This window comes from Tupaia chinensis, unplaced genomic scaffold (assembly GCF_000334495.1).
Source record: "Tupaia chinensis unplaced genomic scaffold, TupChi_1.0 Scaffold000503_1, whole genome shotgun sequence".
Lineage (NCBI taxonomy): Eukaryota > Metazoa > Chordata > Mammalia > Scandentia > Tupaiidae > Tupaia > Tupaia belangeri.
The window spans coordinates 2,841,750-2,854,390 of NW_006160015.1; the positions used below are offsets into that span (position 1 = coordinate 2,841,750).

Genomic DNA, 12,641 nt, shown 5'->3' on the forward strand with positions numbered 1-12,641 from the left:
CAGCCATGTGAGATCCAGCTGCCTTAACCACCATGCCACCAGCTGGCTCCTTCACCCTTTTTAAGCTAAGCCATTTTCAGATGTATATACCTAGGATACTACTTTTGACAGATCATTTAAAATTAATTAGACTTTTGTTTTTATGAAGAAAACTGTTTTAATCACAATGGACTTTCTTTTCTACTTTTGTAAACTCAACTGTGATGTATCTGAAATATTATTCTCATGGAGAAATTGTTCTTTTCTTCTTCTGACTCCTGGGATTCCCCATACTTTTGCGATTTCTAGCACTTAGTACAGTAACTGAACTATGATTAAATTCATACATTTTTCAATGGCTTATATTAATAAGCTATTTTTTGTTTTCATGGTACTTAAAATCAATTTTCCTCCTATTTTTATCATGAAGTAATTTATTTATCAACTGCAAAGTACTTTCTAAATATAACCTAATGTCCATACCATCATCATTTATGCTGACTTAAACGTTGTAAAGATAGAAGCATTACTGATAACCTCAAAAGGCTTACCTATTATTCCTAACTATATTACTGAAATAATCTACATTGAATAATCATCAGTTAGGGAAGGGAATATGACAACCACAGGAAAACTATAAAAAGACTGAGTTTTTGTGGTCCTCTTCATTTCTCAAGTTCCTCACAAAAGTTAAATCTAATAAAAGAATTACCAAAGAAGGAACAAAACCAACAATTCAGACAATAGCTGCAACTGGTGGTATTATTTATATCTTAAATTCTTTCCTCAAACAGTTAAATAGAATCACATTTCTCCTGTCTATTGCATACATGGTATATTCTTCAGAATAGTTTTCCGTCGAGATGAGAGAATGTTTTAAATGGAGACACTTCATAGCCTTCATTTTATCAAATTTGATAACACATTTTTTTCTGCCTTATTGGATATCAACCACACTTATTAAAAATGGACTCTGTTTATTGCTTTCCAGGAAAACATTGTTAATGCAAAGCTGTTTACTCAGGCTGTCATACCCCTTAGAAGGATCGTTACGCAAAAATCCAGTCTCTGTAGCAGATACGATAATATGAAAATATTATGCTGGTCTTAAAAATGACTAAAAGTCTGATTATTTGTTCAAAGTTATGGCCCACAGGGAAGATAGACTTTAGGTAGGTAGAGAGATAGACAGAGAGACTAATTATAGTAGCTGCCAAGAGTTCAAGTTCTATGGATCCCAGCTTTCCCACCTCTCCAGTTTTCCTGGAATGAATCAACAAAATAACTTGCATAGTTGAAGTGATGGCTCTTGACATGATTCATAGCACTTACTCTAGAAGTCACTTTAATTAAAGCAAAAACCATGAGTGTAAATGACATTACAAAATACTGATTAAGACACCAGCGTCATTTTTACATTTGCCTCCATTGTGAATAATTCAAGTTTGGTCTAAGGAGATACCTTATTAATATCTCCTTATGAATCCCTTCTTGCGTTCTTCCCAGTGTCTGATAAGCCTTCACAGTGCCTGTTGGCATTCACGTTTCTACTCTTCAGTGGGTGTACATGAGGAGATGAGGGCAGTGCTTCAACAGAGAAATAATAATAGAAACATGCCAAAAAATAGCCTGGATCCATTCTTTCAAGGTATCTACATTTTCAAAATTTTCACTTTTGTTCACTTTAGAGCTTTGCCTTCCATGCCTGTCCAACATCATTATCACAATGTGGGAAGTGACAGGTTAGCTAATTCGTAACAGCAGTGAGTCTTACAAATGACTGAGACTAGCTCAGGGGCTTGATCATAGCTACCCAGGTGAAAAGAACTCTAGGAGGAAAATGAAAGTCTTCCTACACCTTCATTTCTTTCAATAACAAATCTTAATAGGCTCAGTTTTAGTAGTGCACGCTCCTTAACACTACTACTTGGCAGACTGAAGCCATATGGGAGGCCATGCTTGATCCCTGGACTACATTAAAAGTTGGTGTGGAGCTGTGAACCTGGAGTTCCAGCTACTCGGGAGGCTGAGGCAGTAGGATTGCAACACAGCAATACCCTATACATATAAATAAACAAATAAATATTTATTTTTAAAAATTTAAAATCTTACAGAGCAGATCAGCTTTGGGCCCTGGTAGTTAAGAGGGTCAGCTATCACATGGCAGACTGCAGCTCAAGTTTCAGATCCAGTAACTTTGGAAACACTCTGGACATACGTGAGTGTGTGTGTGTACATGCCTAGAATCTTAACAGGGTGGAGAAACAGAAGAGGAGGGATTACAGTGTCACGATGTCCCATCTCCAATGGGGAGTCTTTCTCCCTCTACCTCCCACCTTGGGCTTTGGTGAGTACACATTGAAAAAGTTTTTTTTGAAAGATAAAATAGGACACATATACACATGTAAACACCCACACACATAGTACCTAGCTCAAGAAGTAGTTATATTATTAATACCTTTAAAAATCTCTGTGTTTTCCTCATTGATTACATTTCCAAACTTCATGCCCAGAAGTTGCCATCACATGATTCTTGTGTTTATTATTTTCTGAATTTCCTTGAGAGTTTTAGTACATATATTTTTATTTGTAAATAATGTTGTGCTTGATTTTACATTTTTCAACTTTATCCTAACAGTTTGTAATTTTGGTGATTTTCATTTTTTCTCTCAAAAGAAGATTTCTGTGAGTCTTCTACATGTATGACTGTAGTACATTTGCTTTCTATTCTTCATAGAATTTCATGGAATGAAGAGATCATTATTTGCACAGATGGGACACTGTGATATTTCTACATGTATGTTACTATAAATGATGCTGCTATAAACTTTCTTCTGTCTGTCTATTTGTGTGCATGTGTAACAGTTTCTCCAGGGGTGGAATCTCAGTTTGGGGATATGCACATCTTCAACAATACAAGAATTTTCAAATTGTTACCCAAAGTGAGCACATGAATTTACACTTCCATTGGCAAAGTATGGATAGCTCCTGGTATGCCACATCTTCCCAATATGTGGCAAGCTCAATAAAAGATCATTCATATGGAAAATGAACACTGAACCAACGACCACAGATATTCACTCCAGATTTATACAATACTACTAAGAGACAGAACCTGAACTATAGCTCCTTAAAATAAACTCGCTGCATCTAAACACTATAAAAAGACAGTGTGTATATCTACAAGATCCAAGTTTTAAAAATAATTCTGTTGATGCCAGCAAGTTAGTCCTCCATTTTTTTCTGGTAGGGAAATTGCCTATAATGTTATGTCAAAATGTTTGTGTCAAACTACTATGATTTGCCAAAGAGGTAAAATTTCCAGTCAAAACAATTAATTAGAACCTATTAACAATGTTTTCTAAGACATACGAAGTCATGGTAAATGAAGAGAGAAACCAAGGAGGGAAAAACAAAACAAAATAAACTAGAACCAAACTTCTCCAAGCCCGAATGCAGGAGATAAGCTAGTGTGTTGATCTGTATTTGAGCATTTTGCCTTGAATTATCCAACTCTTGTGCCATTATTTCATCAAGTCTCAATCACCCAAAAAATAGACCACAAAAAGGCTTCAGATTTATGAAAGGCTTAAACCTCAAATACTACTCTTGCTTCTGCTCTTAATATTTTTAGTCCTTGTAATATTTTATTCTTATTACAAAGAAATAGTTGAGGTGCTGAAATCATCACAGTACTGGAGGATCTATTTCTGGTGTAGGCGGTTATAGACCATCTGGTAATCATTAGGTGAGCAAGTTCATTGGCAAAATCCCTGAATCACAAGTTATTTGAGTAACAATTGCTCAGCTTCTTTTAAACCAAGGCTATCTATCTTTCTATCTACCATCTTGAAAAGATGCCTCGAAGACAACATAGGATTTATGATTTTAGTTGATTAGGTGAAGTTCAGGTCAGACAAGTCAGTGTCCACATAGAACAGCCAACGTTCTATGGTTGGGTTACATGACTTGCAAACTACAGCCTATGTACACAACTGTGGTTCTCCGAAAGAAAGCTGATCACAAAGAAACAAGAGGAAGAGAGAATAAGATGTGGCAGTGCATGTCCCTTACCAGTTCTGAAAAATAATTAATGGTCATACTCTACCGAGGGTTGATCTGCAGTGTCAACCTTCAACATAAAAGGAGGACATTCGATTTTGGTAGAAAAAGACATCAAATGAGACAGTCAGGGAAAGACCGGAGAGAAGTCCCATCTCTGGGGCAGCTGGTGGTGTCATCCTCTAAGAAACAGGGGTCAGAGTCAGCAGCACTCTCCTCTGTGACTTTTTAGACACTTTGCTAGGGAATATTCCCTGACCTGACTGGAATCTCCCAAATCATGATGTATTAGTCTAAATGTTGTTCACACTCAGGCAGAATAAATACGAACAATCAGAAGGTTGCTTATCTCAAGTCAAGCTTTGAATTTATTTTGTGCTTCTCAAAAACTAGCTGCAGGTTTTACTCTTCAACAAAAGTAGACCTGGGACCAGCAGTTAGTGTAATGGCTATGTCGCTGGACGCCCATGTAGTTGACTGCAGTTCGAATCCCTGGTGGCTTAAACTCACAACAGGCGTGTGTGCATGTGTGTCCAAGATCCCGAGAGGAGAATGGAGGAGAAGGGATGATGGCGTGACCATCCCCCCTGGGGGTGATTTCTCGCTTTCTGTATCTCTCTGTCTTTCTGGTGAGCACATGTGCCCTATAGCAAAAACCTCTCAAACTAACAAATGAACAACACCAACAAAACAAACAAACAAACAAACAAACAAAAAACCAAAGGCAGACTTCAACTTGAAACTTCTGTGAAGTGACTAAATGTATCACTTAGTTTCACTATTAATTTAATTAAATTTACTTTTACAACAAAATCTTCCTGCTCAAGACAATATGAAATACGTATTTATTTTTGTACTGACTTATATTTTACCAACTATCCTAAGGTGATTATATTTCTGCATGTTGTCCATCTGACTAATTCTTTATTAATTTACTTCCAGAGCGCTAGTTCCTTTGGTATCTAAAATATTGTTGATATTCAACTTTTAAAAACATTGCTTTTCTTTCCTTCTCTCTTTCTCTTTCTCTCTTTTTTTGTTCCTTCCCTCCCTCTTTCCTTCCTTCTTTCCTTTTCTTCTTCTTCTTCCTCTCTCTCTCTCTCTCTTTCTGCCAGAGAGTGTATGTACTCACCAAAAAGAGATAGAGAGGCAGACAGAAAAAGGAGGAGGGAGAGGGAGAAAGCACCTTCCCATGGGGCATAGTCACATCTCAATCCCTTCTCTTCCATTTATCCAACCTATTGGGACTTGGAGTACATACACACACATATCTGGCATATTTTTCAAACTGTAGGGGTTGGCATTTGAATGGTGTGGTCAGCCATGTGTGTAATCTGGTTTCTTTAACCACCAGACCATGGGGCCAATTCTAAAAATACATTGCTCTGAACATCAGAATTATGTGCTCTTTACATTGTTAAATTGTTTGTAATTACTCTGGTAGAGCCACCTTGCAAATAATCTTTTTACATGCTCATATAAACTTTTTTAAAGAATTATTTTATTTAGCTTTATTTATTTATTTAAATTTTACCAGAGAGGGAGAAGGAGAGAGAGAGAGAGTGAGAGAGAGAGAGAGAGAGCAAGTGAGAGAGCAAGCCAAGTCCAGGGCTCGAACCACGGTCAGCCATATGGGAATGTCTAACACCCCTAACCCCCATGCCACTTGCCAGCCCCTCATATAAACCTTTTAAGGACTTGATCTTTTAAAAATGACTGCCACAAAATTTTACCAACAGTACCATAGAAAAATATTTTCAAGTGTATATATGTTCTTTCTGTCAAGATGTATATATTGAGGAAATCAAGGTATAAAAAACAAAAACAAAACAAAACAAAACAAAAACAAAAAAGTAGTAGAACAATACCAATAAAATGAAAAATAATATGGCTCTTTGGCACAGTCCTGAAATAGAAAAGTGCTGTTTGGCAACACTCTTTGTACAAAGGTACCTTCTTTGGCTGACACGATATCTCAGATTCCTGGTATGTATCACTTTTAACTTTACTCCTTAAAGTAATTACCTTTCATTTTATTATAGGACTGACCTCATAAATGGGCAGGTCCATCTTAGCACAGTTAAATGTCAAGGGAGAACTTAAATAAAGGCAGATATCCTCTGCACCGGAAACAGTCAATGTTTATAGGGAGCAGTAGAGAATGATTCCTTGGATTAAAAGTTTTGAGACATTTCCCCCAAGAAAAGACCCAACAGTAGAATAGTGACTTACCTTTTTTTTTTTTTGGAGAGGTTTTTTCTTATTGAGCGCGTGCGCTCGCCAGAAAGACAGAGAGAGACAGAGAGAAAGAAAGTGAGAAATCACCCCCCCAGAGGGGATGGCCACGCCGCAATCCCTTCTCTTCCATTCTCCTCTCGGGATCTTGGGCACACACGCATCTGCACCCAGCAAGAGTTCAAGCCACCGGGTCCGGGACTGGAACTGCGGTCGACTACAAGGGAGTCCAGCGACATAGTCATTATGCCAATTGCTGTTCCCATGTGACACACCTTTTTTTTTTTTTCAATAAATGCAACCCAACACATATCTTGGGATTACAAAGACAATGGAAAACACAGGAATTCTCTGCCAGAATCTACACTTTGTATTCATTAGTTCTCCCTAATCCAGCTCTGCAGGTGTCAGCAAAGGGATCTTCCTTCACTGTTAAGGACTTTGGTCACTTTGACACATGTGATAAAGAAGAAGAAATGCCAGGTGCTCCTTTTTTGCACAACAACTTGTCTCCACTTGTGGGGCCTGATGAAGGCTGTCACCTTGACTTCCTAGAGGATTATAACCTCTGAACAGACTGATTCATGAGTATTTATCATCCTTAAAACTCTGATCAGAAATGCCAAGTGGTCCTAGTCACAAGACACCTGTTTCCCCACCATTCCTGGTAAAAACATTTCTGTTGCATCAGTGATAAATAGGGACATCATTTCCAACCCATGGGAGACTGCTTAAAATCCTGTCTTTTCTCACACGAAGCAAGAACATAAAAGAAAACAGAACTGAATTTTGACATTTAGTTAATTTCACTAGGAGCAAGAACCACTATCATAATTTTTACCTTGATTTTTTTTTTTCTTGTTGTAGTAAATATTGGTTTTAAACCAGAGCCAAAGGAGAAGACCAATTAGAAAGACAACTCATTCTTACCTTGGAAACACGGTTTGCAACTTCCCTGCCCACAGTCAGCCCCTGCACGAAGGTCCTGGCAGCGATGAAGGCGCGAGTAACCTGAATCTTCAGCTTCCGGGGCACATCTCCAAATGGCTTTAGCTGATCTGTGTATTTGCTCACACATTCCAGGTAGTCCTCGCTGAAGTGATACTGTGGGTTTATCAGCTGGAACATACGCTCCAGCAGCCGGGCCCAGAAGTCATTGAGCATTTCCTCCAGATTCACGTTGCCCCCAGTGTAGTACCTTTTCAGTTCTGTGAAGAGGTCCTGGAACACTTCTGAATTCTGCATGTACAACATCCCATAGGTCCGAACAAACATGTCATTCAGTGATTTTTCTGCATTCTCCAGGAGCTCTCTGAAAAATTCTGCAGATAAAACAAGGCATCAGTCATAAATGAATAAGATCTCAAAAGCCCAAGACATTACTTTACCTTAACTACAACTGCTTTTTTTGTTTTGTTTTTTAAGAGGCTTTTACCTTACGGTGCTTGCCAGAGAAATAGAGACAGAGACAGAGACAGTAAGAAATCATCCCTGTCCCGCCCCTACCTCCCCCCAGGAGGATAATCACACTTCAGTCCCTTTATCTCCATTCTCTTTCTGGGATGGTGGGCAAGCACACACACATATACACACACCCCTGGTATAAGTTTCATACCACTGGGTCTGGGACTCAAATCACGGTTGGGCATGTGGGAGTCCAGTGACATAACTGTATACCGTCTTCTGCTATACCAACTGTTTTTAATGCACATTTTGAAAGAAGATAATGTATCTTGTGATGAAGGTATTAGTAGACCAATAAAGACAATATTTTAAATGAAATTTGACCTACATCTGTTATCTTCTGAGTCAAAGAAATCAGAAGACTCCAAAATATCCACTTGAAAGGGCAGCCATTAACACTGGGCCTTTACTATTTAATAGTCCTCCAAAATAGCTCAATTCTTTTTTCATTTAATGTTAAATTTTAGAAAATCCTATGGTTTGATATAAATGCAAATCAAAATATGTTGCAAATATAATGTGCAAATATCTTCATTAACATAATAACAAATGCATTATAATAAATACATAGCCCCCCCCACCTATTTATACATTTGTCCTATGGCTAAATTCAATTAAATTGCTTTTATTTGGAAGAGTTGATAAATGAGATATATAAATTAATGTAATATTTTAGACTTTTTCTGCTTGATATATATATATATATGTGTGTATATATATATATATAATTAAATTCAAAACTTTTATTTCTTAAAGCTAATTCCCTTCTCAGAAATGCAGGGACAAACCAAGTTGAATAGCAACACGGCTTAAACTCTAGTCACTTGTTTATCCCCACTGCCACCCCTCCCTCCCCATAGAACTCTTGTGCTTGCTAGAGATACAGAGAGAGAAAAAGTGAGAAATCATTAGATATATATAATATATTATATAAATACCAATCAATTAGCAGTGTTCAGAAATTCATAACGCAATTAAATTCACTGTATACTAAAGCTATAATGAACATAATTTAGGCTGCCAAAATGAGTCAAAAAGTCATGATGAATCTTGGATTACCATTATAAACTATCATTTTATAGAACATAAATAAAACATTGGCAATTGGGCTTTCTGTTTATGAGGTAATAAGTGAAAGAGCATAGCAACAGATGAACTCTTCTATCCTGCAACAACACTTGAGTATTACCGAGGTCACTTACAGGATGCAAAACCCAAGACAGGAATTGAAGCCATTGAACACTACCAGCCGCATTGGGCTTCTGCTAGGCTCCCTTAGCAGATACGTAGATGTGTAGAGCACTTACCCGTTTGCCAAATGAGCCTACAAAGAGCAAGTTCAAGTTTAATCTGATCTGGCGAATATAAGTTGGAGTAGGGAAAAAGCTAAGGAAATATAATGTTTCTGAGTTTATCATTTTGGGCTCCCAACAAAAAAATGATTCTGTTTTATCTACATGTAGTTCTCTTTTATTCTTTAAAGATGTGTTCCTTCTCAGAAATGCAGGGACAAATCAAGCCCTAGATCCTTCTAGACCTCCAGTCAGGTCAGCTACAGTGGGGTGCCATGTGTGATGCTGGAGATATACACTAAGCCCCTGATTTGGACCCTGGTCTACCTGAAACTTAATTCTGGCTAGCTGGAAGGAAGGGAGAGAGGAATTGTGAACTGGTGGGACCCTGAGGAGGGTACCTGTGTCTCCCTCTTCCCCTCCCCACTTCTTGCTCATGAGAGAAAAAGAAACAAAATACTTGAAAAAAAAACCAAACAAACATAACTCCAAGTAAGAATTTAAACAAGAGACACTTTTCCTTCGTAGAGTCATTGGGGCATTCTTTCGCAATACACAAAAGGGAAAAGTAATAACTCCTTCCCCGGAAACTTCATGGACGCTGCCTTGTGTCCTTAGAAGCTGGCTGAAGAAGTACTTGGAGTAGCATCTTCGGTTTTAGCTAATATTCAGTTAACTCTGTCTTGGTAACTAAGTGATGCCTGTAGCAATGATCAGTATTTTATATTTGCTTTCAAGCAAGACTAAAGCAACACAGCTTAAACTATAGTCACTTGTTTATCCCCCTGCCACCCCTCCCCCCCACCAAAGAGCTCTTGTGCTTGCTGGAGATACAGAGAGAGGGAAAGTGAGAAATCATCCCCAGGAGAGATGGCCATGCCATACTCCCTTCTTCTCCATTCTTCTCTTGAGATTTTGGGGACACATGTTCACCTGCCCAATATGAGTTTCAAGCCTCCAGGTCTGGGACTCAAACTGCAGTTGGCAATGTAGAAGTCCAGTACCTTAACCACCATGCCATCTCCTGCCCTCTGTTTATCCTCTTCTGTGACAGAAAGCATGTCTTTTTAAATACAGAAATTTTGCTGCTATGGTGGCAGGAAAAACGTCTAGATTATCTAAAAGTCATAGTTAATAAACCCTATGTAATTTTGTCCAAGCCATCAAATGTTTCTTATATTTACTTCTCTCAAATGAAAAAAGCACATTAAATACTATTAAACTTCTCTAATCTGGGGCCAGCAGGTGGCATGGTGATTCAGGTGTTGAACTCTCACATGGCTGACTGCAGTTCATGTTCCGGATCTGGTGGTTTGCTTTCTCACTTTCCTTCTCTGTCTTGCTCTCTGTCTCTCTCTCTCAGAAAAATTGGAAAATGATGATAATGATAAATAAAATTAAATAAGTAATTCTTTAAAAAATAAAAAAACTCTTTAATCTTCAAAGATTCAGTAAAAAAAAATGAGTGTTTAAGTACATAGGACAAAATTTTAATAATTGTTGAAGGATTAATATTTCAAAATATTTATGTAGGCTGTCAATATTATTTATGACTTTATGAACTCACCAGCATTTTAAATGTTTTGCAAAAATGCTAATTTCCTAGCTTGTACTAAAATAGAGCCTATATTAAATTACTGATATTAATACCAAAGTATAAAATAGCATAAGTAAAACCTTTCCATTTTGAAACCAAGAACAAAAATAGCTTGGCCTCGCTGATACAGAAGCAGGGTAAAAGGTGTCAGAGATTGTGCAAGAAGATAGAAAAGAATGGGAAAAATCACTGAATTGAAAAATACTAATATAATGAGACTGGAAAATAGATTCTAATCATGAGCTCTGGAGAGCCTATTCATTTATCTTCTTTTTGAGGTCAATTATTTTGTTGGACTTTGGAATTAAAGCTTAATTTATTGAATACAGAGCACTGCCTTTAGGAATGAATAGTCAGTAATCAATAGTATGGTCTGTATTTTTAAAGAGCTAAAAAAATAAAAAGAACAGGAATGAAAAAGAAAAATATCTTGTGATCTTCATTTCTGTCTAGAGACTTAGGATATGCATGTTTGTCTCTAGTGATAAAAATTTTTATTATTTCATCTTTTACTAAAGGTAACGTTCTTTAACGTTTTCTCTCCTTACATGAGGACTCTGATATATAGGACTTACGCCTACTTTGAAGGTGAATGGCTAAAATCAGATCGCCCATTCACTGTGTATTGTGGTTGGTTTTCTTAAGTCTAAATTAACATTCATAATTGAATGTAGAAATCAAGTTGTCATATTGCAATCGATATGGCTCAAGAAATATTTCATTCAATTGTATGCTTTTGTTTTTGTTTAAGGGTGTGCCATTGTCTTAAAGGCTTCACTGGTCCTCAAAAGTCAAGTTATAATTCCTTGCTTAAAATTATTATATCGCTTACTGATCTCATATTCAAAGTTTATATTTGATATTGAAAGACACTAATGTATCAGCCAATTATGACAAATGTTACTACCTAAGGGTACATTGATTTTAAACCTTATGAAAAATGGGGATCTAAAGTACTAAGGCAAAACAAAAGTCCTCCCAAATAGGTCTACTCATTTCAGTATCAGCATGCTTGTAGACTTCCACCTTTTGAAGGTTGCCTCTTTGAACAATGTATTGATACTTTATGTTTGAATAAAATGGCTTCTTAGCAAACCAAACAAGATATAGATATAGAAGATATTGAAGGCAGTTATCGGATCCAGTTTGTCGATGGAATAGTAAGTCCAAACAGCATCAGAGAGAACAAAATTCAATAACAATGTAAGAAAAAGGGATCTCAATCTAACCCTTTGTTTAATCAGAGGGCAAAACTTGCATTGGATAAAGTCTCAGTCCACAGAAATTCTCATCTCTAAGAAACAGTTTGGCTGAGAGAAATACTTTTTGATTTTTTTTCTTCCCAATCACAAAATATACATCAAAGGTGGTTGCTTGGGGCTCAGTTACACTTCATAGGTGCACAAAAGAACTTTTCCAGCCAGCATTAGCCTCTGGGAGGATTTTATTCATCTAGAGGGGAGATCTCCACATAAACATCTGTTTGCTGCGGGGCAGACTGCCTCAAGTGGGAGAAGAGCCTTGTAGATAAAAACCACCACTGTTCCCAAAGCTAAAAGAAGGTCTGTGCAGTGTCGCCTCATCGCAGAGTGGCCTGTGATGGGGCAGACTCAACCTCTAGGAGCCAAGAGGTGCCCTAAGGATATCTGAGAAAGGCTGCAAATGAAACCTCCAAAAGAGTGGATTGAAATGTAAGGCTGCACACAGGGCCAAAGGGAAGCCCCAACAGGAGGGAAAAGTCAGACTAGAGAGGTTGTAGTCTATAGGAAACAGGGAAAGCTCACATCAAACCAGTAATGTTGTGTCTTAATACTATTTCGGGTAAACATAGTCTGTAGCAGATTGAGCATGGAGGTTGGATTATACACTGGATGGCGTTGTTTTCCTATAGTATTCTTGTGCTCTCCAAAACACTTCCAATTGAACGCTTCTTTGAAACAAATATTTCAGAACCAGCAGATGGTGCAATGGTTACACTGCTGGCCTCCCATATGGCCCACCCTGGTTTGAGT

At 37.6% G+C, this 12,641-nt stretch overlaps 1 protein-coding gene across 1 annotated transcript in view; it reads right to left on the bottom strand.

Moving 5' to 3' along the window:
* GPC6 (glypican 6) overlaps positions 1 to 12,641 on the bottom strand; it is a 1,323,196-nt gene that overhangs the window by 640,183 nt on the left and 670,372 nt on the right. Inside the window, exon 3 of the mRNA XM_006156610.3 lies at positions 7,207 to 7,598. Within this exon, the coding sequence (XP_006156672.1) occupies positions 7,207 to 7,598 (392 nt within the window). The remainder of the gene's footprint in view (positions 1 to 7,206; positions 7,599 to 12,641) is intronic.